Source organism: Stegodyphus dumicola, chromosome 6 (genome assembly GCF_044657685.1).
Source record: "Stegodyphus dumicola isolate Sdum_Otavi_A_Nest chromosome 6, ASM4465768v1".
Taxonomy (NCBI): Eukaryota; Metazoa; Arthropoda; class Arachnida; order Araneae; family Eresidae; genus Stegodyphus; species Stegodyphus dumicola.
This window is the reverse complement of record NC_140773.1, coordinates 224,776,206-224,788,175: the sequence shown is the minus strand read 5'-3', so window position 1 is coordinate 224,788,175 and position 11,970 is coordinate 224,776,206. Positions and strand designations below refer to the sequence as shown.

Here is an 11,970-nt window from a genome sequence, read left to right as displayed (position 1 = left end):
TTTCTGAAATGACGTGCCGATTTTTTTTTTTTTTTTTTTTTTCTATATTTTCATTCTACGACTCAAATTATACGAAAATACCAAGTTTTGTCAAAATCGCAAGATCAGTTTTTAAAAAATTAGCTTTCAAATTTTAGCTCTTCCATGTTAATTGAATTTGGTAAATATTTATTAATCTCTTTTTTTAAAAAAAATATTAAACTTACTTAATTCTTACTTTCACATTTCGAAATTTAGGTTCATTCCAAATAAAATTCGCCAATTTTTTATGATTTATTTTTAAAATTTATATTTTTAATGCTCACTTGGTGAGGGCATTGCACAATTTTCATGTCTCCTTCTCCAAAATATCGTAATGACTCTACATACTAAGGAACAAATTTTGAATAATTTATTTTATTATTAGGAGTAATATGATTATATTTATTTTTTAATTTGCAAGGCTTAAAATAGAACAAAAGTATCACATATTAGAAAAAAAAAATTGTATTTTGTATTGTAAGGATTATGTTAATTGCTTTAACAGTTAAGTTTTGATTTAAAGTTCCTTTCCTGTCTTCCTGAATTTCAACTCACAACTTCCGGCCAGAACGTAGTTTTAGAATCACGTTTGAATGCAAATGAGGAAAAGTATTTAATCGTGAAGTTCCACTGACTTCGTGAGAGAGAACTAGAGATTCTGGCTAGCACGCATCCGCCTTTTTAAGCTACACTCTCTTAAGCTATTATTACGCTTGGCCCTACTTAGGCCCTTGATATCTTCGTCGTTATTCAGCATTAAGGGGCCAATTCGGTTAGATTTTTGATAGCTTCTATATCTTTTTAGTTAAGATTAGTTTAGTTCTTACTTTCCTAAGTTCAAGCCCGAGTGGCGGCTTTATTGTATGATACTTTATTGTATGTATTACTGATGTATTATTAAGTATGTTAAATAATAATCACTATTTTATACTCAATTAAGTTAATATGTGTTTTTTTAGTGCATTTGTATAGTATTTTTCTACAATTTATACGATTTATATAACATTCTGCTACAATTTTACATTTTAAGTGATTGATTTCACTTTATGTATTTGTATATGTACCTATATGTATTTATCCACATTTTCAATTACCAAAGCTAAGAATCTTGAAATAAGAATTCATTATAGTCCATATTCAGAGATTTTACTGGAACTCTCAGGATTACAAAAATTTCTGGTACTCGAAATGGCTATAAGACACAGGTACATTTTTGTTTGCAGCCTGACAGGCAATTATTTTCAGAAGTTCCCGTCAATCAAGCAACAGATGTTCTGCAAAAAGAGGAAAACAGTTGCACCTGTTGGTGACGTGACGTCATTATACTGTTTCAATAAAGAAGGCGGGAAAAGTGTATAGTATGGTGACATGGGTTATATTCCTCGTTCGGTATTTGTTCAACTTGAAATGAAAACTTCAAATTTTAAAAATTCCTTCCTCTCCCCGTTTTTAATAATTTTTGTACCAAAGAATGTTTTTATTATTTATTTGGCTGATTCAGTTTAATTTTAAATTATCAGCCAACAAGATACCAAAGTAGTAAAACTCTAAAAGTTCATATCAGGTTCTGTTCCTACCACCTAAGTTGGCTGCATGGAATTTTGCTCGTGTGAAACGAAAATAAAAACTAATTTCTTTCAGAAAACCCTCACATTTCCCATGAAAGCATTCCTTAGTTCACATAAAGGTTTTCACCTCCATTGAATTGAAATGTCCCAGGCTTTTTACTTCCCCTTCCTTACCAACAATCTGTGAAGTTATAAAGCATTCCTCCCGCCTTCTTAGCATGCCTTTGTGGTGTAGCGGTCAGCACACTCGGTGCACATTCGAGAGACCATGGTTCGAGTCCTGGTGAGGGCATTGCTCATTTTTCACCTCTCCTGCTTTCAAAAAATACCTAATGTCTCTACTCGGGTGCCCGAACTAAAAAAGTTAGTGGACGACGATTCTCCACCACCCGAATTTGGCGATTGGGTTCCCTAAACCCCAGTCGCAGAAACAACGAAAACTAATTCCTCATGGAACGCGTAAGATACTAATATGAAAGTAAAGTTTAGAGACCGTAAACTAAAGTATATTTCCGGTAGAATTAACCAATTCATTATTTGCTTTTTACTTCAGGCACGCCATCCAAAGAATAGCTGACTTACAGGCCTTTTTAGCATCAACAGCACCCACTTCATCTTCTACGACTCGAACTTGTGAAACGGGAATTTATCCTTCAGAAATGTGGGCATCAGCACCAAATTATTTTAACTGGATTAAGCAGGTAACTAAATAACTTTTATTCCTTAAACTGCAATTGAAATTAACTTTTGCTCAGTCCTTTTTAAAAACGAAAACGAATTTCAAAATAGCTGTTTAACAGGAATAATTGTATGTGTATATTATAAAACACAGATTTATATGTATAAAACAGAAATGCGTTTACAAACTAAAAAAAATTTTTTTCGGAATATACCACAATATTAGCATTCTTTTGGCGTTTTAAACATACGTTTCCATCTTTTTTAAGCACCGATGACATTTTGTACTAGGTCTTTAGTATATTTGGTTACTTGTATAATCTTGTAAATTTGACGTGATTTAATTTAGAGTTTTCATTTATTCTTTTCACGTTTTTATGTAATAATCTAAAGATTTCAATTTTTATTTTATTCTGATGTTTTTACTTGTGGTTATTTAGTAATTTCTTCTTCTAATAATGTTCTTAGATTTAATGTTTATTTAGTATTTTCTTTAGAATCTGAATTCGTGTTGGGGTATTTTTTCACTGTTCGGGTACGGGACTTGTCTTTGTATTTTAAATATATTATTTTAATTTGTAACACTCTTTCAGTATTCTTTAATTATTCCTGTTTAATATTTTCATTAATCGCCCCCTGACAAGTCCTAACTGAATTATTAAACTATGAATAATTAAAATTAATTCTAATTTTAAGATTATTTGAAAGAATTAAATTAAGGATTTTTGAATCGTGCTTTTATTGCCATAAAATTAATTTACTAAAATTTAAAAAGTATTTTTCTTTTACAACATTTCTGCACGTCCAACTATTTTGCACGTTTAATATTTTTTCTTTCTCATTAGAAAAATTTGGGTTAAATTTTCAAACATTTTTTTTCAGTCTCAATTGCTTTAGCGCTAGTGTCTATTATTTTATATTAGTTGTTTATATATATACTAGAAAGCCCGGCGGTCATACGAAATGACCGCTGTTTTAGGTATTATAAATTGTAATTAAAATGATTTGTGCAAAGGTGTCTGTTAATTCAAACTGAATTACCCAGGGCAGGCGGCGAGGACGCCCCTTCGCTTACTGCCCCACAGGGTTTTCCCTTCTACTTGCTTAATTGCTTAAAGTAGAGTGCAGTGAAGGAAACCACTGGCGGTACATTTCTTAAGAGCCACCGCTAGCTTAATAAATAAAGGTGATTTAAATAATAAAATGTTAATTCACATGTCAAAGATCTCTTTGTACGCAACATTTCTTCTGTAGGTCTTTCCATCGTTTTTAAGCTCGCCCTGCAGAGGACCATCCATTATTTTTAATTTTACGTCCGTTCTTTTGAACGTCGAACTTTTGAACAGGAAACATAAAGCTGACCGTGTCCAAATGCAGGATCAGGTAAAAAAATGCTAACACGCTTAAGCGTTTGGCCCTGAGACTTATGGATGGTCATAGCAAAGGCAAAATTTACAGGAAATTGTCTATGTCTCAATTGAAACATCAAACCTGTGCCGTGGCAACTTCACCCCATTGGCTAGTACATATACGCAAGCAACCCATAAACTATCGGCGATAAACAGACACTTAAGCCGCATATAATAAAGACATTTATTTATTTCGTTTTATTTGTTTTTTCATCGTTGCCGGTTTTTGACGGTTGCATATTTCCGAATTCTATTATGTATAGATGTTAAATTTACTTATTAAATGTTAAATGCACGTGAGTAGTAAGCGGAGGTACTCTTGCTACGGAAGTGACGTCACAGAAAAGGGGCGTGGCTTGGATTACGTGACCGGAAGTGCCGCCATGTTGACGAGTGGAGTTGAGTGGTTTCGAAGTGGAAGTGTTTGTTTGAAAGTGGAAGTAGGAGTGAATGGAAATTTCAGAATTTAAGTTTTTTGGAAGTTTCGTTTATATGGTGTGGCAACGATTATTTTTTTTAGGCTTTATGGCAACGAACTCTTGAACTACGTGTTTGGAATGACATCACTTTTAATTTATTATTTTTAATTATTTGACATATGATTAATATTATTTTGTTATTTGATTAATTTTTAATACGTCATTAATTTTAACTTTTTAATTATTAACTATTTAGTACATCATTATTTTACTTATTACCTTTAATGAATTTTTGTGGAAATTAATATTATTTTCCCTGAATTTTAAAAGTAACTCCACCGCTGGGATTCGAACTCGCTATCTCTGGGATGGGAGTCTAGCGCTTTACCGCTCGGCTACCCTGTCCTCTTATCAGACTTGTTATTTGAAACTCTCTTTGTTCCTTTGAGTTTTTGCACCATTGATGACATAAGGCTGAAAGTCTGCGCATGCGCTTTGACATGAAAACCGCGTCACACATTTGTTTTTACACGACGGCTAGGATTTCTTTTGGCTTCTTAATCATTACTTTATTCATTGCTGTTTTAAATGTAAGATTTTCCCACGGTTTAATTTTTTTTATTATTAAGATATTTTTAATTGTTTTCAATTTTCATCTCATTCTTACTTTTTTAAGTTATTAGTTAATTTATTAATTTTTATTTTATTTTTTTCCCTTTCCCAAACATAAATTTTATTTTTAACTTCAACAAAAGTGAATTTAAATTTTCTTTTTACTTTTTATCTTGCAAAGTTTATTTTTTTTTTTTTATATTTAATTTTCTTTTTGGTTTTACAAAAGTAATATTTATTTTTACGAATTGAATTTTTCCTTTTCACTTTTTTATTTTGCAAAAGCTTTTTTTTTTTTTTTTTCCCAAAATTTTTTCCTTTTTGTATTTTTACTTTATTTTAATTTTTTGTTTAACTTTCTTTTTGGTTTTACAAAAGTAATATTTTTATTTACGAATTGAATTTTTCTTTTTCACTTTTTTATTTTGCAAAAGTTTTTTTTTTTTTCCCAAAATTTATTCCTTTTCGTATTTTTACTTTACTTTACTTTAATTTTTTGTTTAAACTTTTCTTTGGTTTTACAAAAGAAATATTTATTTTTCCAAATTTAATTTTCCTTTCCGCTTTTTATTTTAAAAAAAGTTGTTACTACATTTTTAACTTAATTTTTTTACAAAAGTAATATTTAGTTTCATAATTTTAATTTTTTTGAGTTTTTTTTGTTTACACAAATGTTTTTTTTTGTTACATTTTTATTTTACCCTTAACTTTTTCCCCTTGTTTTAAATACAATACGATGTTACATTTCCATTTCTCCAAAAGTAAACATACCTACATTTCTGTGTCTTTGAAATTTTAAGCTGGAATTTACATGCATATAACTTCACTAGATAATATTTTCTGTAACATTAAGCCAATATACACAATGCTCTTAATTCTATATAGTTTAACTGGAATACTACATTTCTTACTTTTTTACTACTAAGTTGGAGATACTCAGAACTTTTCCTTCTAATGCATTGTACTAACTATTAATGCCTGTATTAACTTTTTTGGCCAACTATACAAAACTTTGTTGATTCCCTTTTACACGTCTTACTTTTATTTAAAGGATTCACCAAACTATGTCTGACAAATATAATTTTTACACTTTCCATTTACACATTTACCCTTATATTTAACTTATAAAACATATTTATGCTGTATTTCTGATTCCTTTTTCCCATAATAAATACAGACTTACACATGTTTCTTTATTGTAAGACTTACTAACTTTAAAACAAATCTTACAAGGAGCAATAAATTTTCATGGTATGAAGCCCACTCAAACCAATGCATGGAGCATTTCTACCCAGTTAAGTTTAGATACATACCAATAGTACTTCATTTCTTCTTATTTTACTCTACAGACATTTATACATATATATTCAGAACACTCCCTTTTATTCAGTAAGATTCATTTATACTACTAACACAAATTTTGCTAACTCTTTGAAATATTTTACGAAAAATATCTTGTATTTTCTTGCACACATCCTACTTAAATCACGAAACATACACTGAACCTTGATTTTTCCTTCATGTGAAAACGTCACTCGGATTCTTAATATGATTCCACCATTTACCGCAGAACTTTATAAACACTACTCTATTTGAACTTATCACAGCCTAACTCTCTTAACAAGGTACAGAAGATTGAATTATATTTTAACTACAGAGAAGAATATCCACATTGTAATGAATTATTTTAAATTTGAATTATAGTCACATTTTGTGAAGAACTTAAAGTCTATAATACACATGGCATTAATATTCAGCCATGGAAATGAAACTTTATCGCCTTTTTCCCAATTTGGAATATAAAAATTTTTTAACTTGGAATATTTTTAACGTATTCATTGTATTTTAACTGAAATATACCCATATTTCCCATTGTCAATAATTTATTTAGCACTGAACTCTTACAGCCTTTTGAGAACGAAATTTAATTTATCATGCCTGACAAATGACTCCTACATAGTTATGATACATTACACGAAATATTGAGTAGAGTTCCAAATTATGATCTAACATAGTAATTAACATAAAAGACCTAAAACAAATAATTTTAAGATAGAAATTTCAAACTGACATTGCTTACTAATGAACTTTTACAGCTTTTTTGACATTTAACTTTTCATAGATAATAAATAAAATTACACACAAATAATTATACAAAATAAGTAATAATGACACAAAGTCCATATAATGATCTACTATAGTCACCAACTTTAAAAATTTTAACGCATTTCTAATATGTCATAAGAAGGACCACACTTTTTTGAAAAGCATTATTTTAATTAAACATTGGAGCCACGCAGTCCTGCGCACATGCATAACATCTTTATTTATCATGAGCATGACACATAATAAGTAACTAAAATTTTCACAAAGTACGAAACACATTTCTCTTTTAACTGAGCTGCACTCTTAAGAAAAAATACAGTATGGAATGCTTAGAACACTCAGGGCCACAGTTCCTCATTTTTCCTCCACGCATTGACCAAAATATACATGTACTTTAAAATCAGTTAAACAAATTCAAATGTTAGTATTCAAAGAGGAATACTTCACAAATTATATGAAAGAAAGGTACACAATGAACTTGAGTGATAAATACAGAAAAGCATGTAAGGACCGAGAAAAAGATGTATTCTCGTGGAGAACTTTTTTAAGATAAACTTGCTCTATTTTTGCACATGGGTTACATTTTGCATTTCAGATTAAGGAAACATTCAAGATAATTCCTGTATAACTAGGGATTTTATTCACACTTGTTAGTAATGTAATTTATTAGAACAGTCACAGACATATATGACAAGTATGCCATTTCCAAGGAAAACAATTTTCCCAAGCCAGACTTTAACAGTGAAATATAAAATGGAATAAGAATATCCCATATTTCAAACAAAATTAGTATCTGAGTATGCAAAAACATGAACAAGAAACGAATATTTTTTCTGAAAATGTTCCGAATAGTTTAAGTCAGGACTAGTTTCATGAACAGAGCATGAAAAATAATGATGAATTTTTAATTTTATTTTGTCTGTAGTACATTTACTTATGCTAAAATCTTCCATTTTGGTTGACTGTACTTTACATTTAGACGCAAGTTGATAAATCAGAGTGATTTTGTGTTTTAAAGCTTCAGATTCAGAAATAATACAACTCAAAAGCAAAAAGATTAAAACGACAAGAGAATACACTGCAAGCAAGCGAGCGTGATAAATGACTTTTTGGGCTGATTTTCATGAATTCATAGATCGGGTGCAAAATTTTAATGCACTGTATATGAACTATTTTTAAAATGTATTACGATCACTGTTTTCCAACTTTACAAAGACTTTAAGTATGTAATGTTGCGCGCTTCCAACCTGCACGCAACAATAGTGGTGACTGCTAAGAACTGGAAAGTAGACAAAGTCTTGAGAAGGGTTTAAATCCCTTTTTATTCAACTTTAGAAATTACAAATGCGTGCTCTTGACGCTCAGAAACTACGCCGACCCGGCGGTAAAATAAAAATAAGAAACTAAAAAAAAAAAAAAAAAAAGAATACTAACAAGTGACTAACTACGAGGCTCTCTAAACGTAAGTAACCTCACCGCGTTCTAAGATACCGCTGATAATTCAGCAAACTTCTGAATATTGCGTTGAAAGATTAACAATCTGCCGAGGCAAGCACACAGGCCGAAACGCGTGGTTCTTCAATTTCTAACTAGCCACCTCCACGCTCGTGAAGCAAGAAAAGCACACTTTCGAACTCGTTTCCCTTCTATTTAACTCAGATTACTTCCGCTGACAATTTGAATTCTTGCGCGTTCTACTAAAATTTACATACTCTTGCATTGGCAATTCCAGGGGGAAAGTAAGGCTTGACAGGAAAGATAGTTTAAACTTAAAATAAATGTTAGTTAAAATAAATATAAACCCAACAAGTAAACATTTCATGCTAATTTACCATTTTTTCCTGAGATTTATCTACGTATTTACTAAATTTTTGCATTTTGTTTATAACTATAATGCCAAAAGGACATAAGAGAGCAATTGTTTCTTGAAAATGTCCATATTTTTTACCCAACTGTTATTTCTTTCATAGCTTTGAAGTAACCTATTAAACACATAGTTATCCTGTATTGACCAGACAGCCGTTGGTCTTGCCAGTGTGTGCGGGAAGTCTCAAAGCTAGAGAATTTAAGTAATATTTTACCAGTGCGGAGAACTTCTTACGGCGTTTTTGATGAAAATTGACCGAATTTAGTAGTTCATTACTAACCTAGGAGCCTTTAACTATTTTTTTATTCGAAAAAACACACCAGAAATTATCATCAAGATTTTCCATACAGATATATTATACTACTTTTCATGCCATTACATTTCAAATGAAATTTGATTCATTGTCAGATAGTTAAATGTTTGTTATTTTTTCGCATACGAATGCATTTTCGTGTCTCACATACGCTCATTACATATGATTTAACAAAATTACGAACAAGTTAGAAGTTAAATGAATATTTCCTGAAATACTGTACATTTCATTCCGGAAAGTTTACATGAGTACCTTCATTTCGAAACCCCTAATGTTTCTTTTCCTGAATTCAAAGTAAATTTTGAGTGTAGAATTTTCAGTTTTGACAGAAGTTATTTGTGGGTGGCTGTGATGTGTTCGTGTTTTCATAAACCATTTTTGTGAAACACCCTATTGGTAACCTTTAGAACAGTTTGAATATTACCATTTTTTACCTTACTGCGCCACTGCAAATCATTGAATTTTCAAATATTTTCCTTTTTTATCGTTTACAGTGCCTCGTAAAGTCTTGAGAACAAATTTTTACTAAATAGTTATATCATTCGATTTAATAATTTTGTTACACGTTTGGAAGATTTAACTTCACTATCACGCTAAACCAGAAGTTAAGAAAAGAAATGCAATTTTTATCTTAGTATTCTATGGGGATAGATTAATTTTCTCTGACATTGACGTATTCGTATGTAGATAATAGAGACTTTTAACCCAGCTCATACAGAGTTGGAATATTTTCTCTAAGTCACCACAATGATTGACTTGCATTGTCATAGACGTTTTACTCGTGAAATATATTTCTTTCTTAAAAGTTTATATACTAATTTATTTAGAAACATGTCTAAGAAAATACCTCATCTTCATAAGAAACATCAAATTTGATTTAAATTAATAATAAAATAAGAATCATTATTTTGTAAATATATTTCTCTTTGACTCAAAAGTTTCTTCTTTATCATATTCGAAATGAACAATTAATTGTACATAACTAATATATTGTATTGATAAATCAGAGTTATATTTTACCTTACTGCATTATATTTCAAAGTGAATGTGTTTTATTGCATCTTTTAATAAAATCTTAAAAGCTTAAATGAGTGTTTCATTACAAAATTTGTACTTTCTAACTTCATTCCACTGAAACGAAAACATTCATAACTTATTACGAAGAAAAAGTTTTACATATTATACTTTTTGATTAATTTTCATACCACAGTATTATCTTTGAAAATTTGTTTCCTAATCCACTGCTAATATATTACTAATTTTCGCTCTTTCAATACACTTCGTACGTGATAAAAAAACTCAGTTTAGAAACTTTTTTCCTTAACGCCTTGTATTGTATTGCTGAACCGGGGCCATGCTTTCATTTTTATTACATATCATGCGAATATTTAAAAAAAAAAGCATATTTTTCCTTCTGTTAGCACAATTTTAACCAGCATTTTACTATTACAGAGACTTCTTTAGTAAAATTTCAAGGGTTAAATTGATCGTTTCATTATTAATTTTGAAGATTCTGGATATATCCTATTTAAAAGTTCATAACCGATTAGCAAAATAATTTATATATGTACTTTGTTGTCCTCTTGGTTAATTTTTAAAGCGTTTTTTAACTATAACACTTGATTTCTAGCGAAGTATCGAAATGATTATTTACTTTCCACTTTTTCCAAAGAATTTCGTAGACACATATGTTCAGTACAGAATATTTTCCTAACTTAAAAATATTATTACCAAAATAGAAAAATATGCAAAATTTTCCTAAAAATTTATATATTTGTTTTTTAAAAACATGTACACGAATACCCACATTTAATTACTTAATGTGTATTTTCCTATATCAGAACTAAAATTTCGAACGAAAATTTTTTAAATAATGTCATATTCCATAAAATTTATGTCTTTGTGATGTCATCGTCTTTTCGCAAACGTTTTGAGAGTAGACGTTTAGACATTTCGAAACTGTTTTCTCTTTGCTATTGGAAACTATTTTATCTTTGCTGTTGGTATATGCCAATGAATTCTCGATACTTTTTTCTCTTGGTTTATCTTCAGCTTATGAGTTATTTAAATACTTAAAAATATATTTGTAGATCTTTTATGTTGACACTTGTGATAGATTTTTTTTGGACGTTTTTGGAAAATGTATTTTATTCACGTGAATGAAACTGATGTTTTCTTAAAATTTTATTATTCACAGTGTTAGTCAATTACGATAGAATGCCGGATTTGTTCTCTTTATTCAACATTCATATGAACTTCGGTATTCCAAATCCCTCACGCAAAATGTAATTTTTCTATCAGTAATAGGAAGACGAATGGAATAAATGCAGGTTATGCAGACATAAGATAAAAAATCTGGAAGTAAAAGACATTCTCCAGATCTAAACAATTCAGTAGAATGTGCAAATATTCATCCTATTCGAAGCTTATTTTTTTTAATTACATAGAATATAAAATGTAAATTTAATAAAAAGAGATATAATGAAGATCAAGTATTCTGCAAAACCTGGATGGTAATTATACAAAATTAGTCATAAAGCAGGTTTTCGTAAAAAGTGGCTCCAGCGGAGGAGACATGCCAGCAATCTCCTGAAACTCTAAGTGAGCATTTGATCTTCGCTCTTACGTAGAATTTACAATTCTACTTAGCTTTTGTAAGAGCAAAGATCAAGATTCTAACTTGTTCGTAATTTTGTTAAATCATATGTAATGAGCGTATGTGAGACACGAAAATGCATTCGTATGCGAAAAAATAACAAACATTTAACTATCTGACAATGAATCAAATTTCATTTGAAATGTAATGGCATGAAAAGTAGTATAATATATCTGTATGGAAAATCTTGATGATAATTTCTGGTGTGTTTTTTCGAATAAAAAAATAGTTAAAGGCTCCTAGGTTAGTAATGAACTACTAAATTCGGTCAATTTTCATCAAAAACGCCGTAAGAAGTTCTCCGCACTGGTAAAATATTAC

At 29.9% G+C, this 11,970-nt stretch overlaps 1 protein-coding gene across 1 annotated transcript in view; it reads left to right on the top strand.

The window, feature by feature from the left end:
* LOC118196221 (uncharacterized) overlaps positions 1 to 11,970 on the top strand; it is a 50,519-nt gene that overhangs the window by 19,855 nt on the left and 18,694 nt on the right. The window contains exon 3 of the mRNA XM_035367645.2: positions 2,143 to 2,290. Coding sequence (XP_035223536.1) covers positions 2,143 to 2,290 — 148 coding nt within the window. The remainder of the gene's footprint in view (positions 1 to 2,142; positions 2,291 to 11,970) is intronic.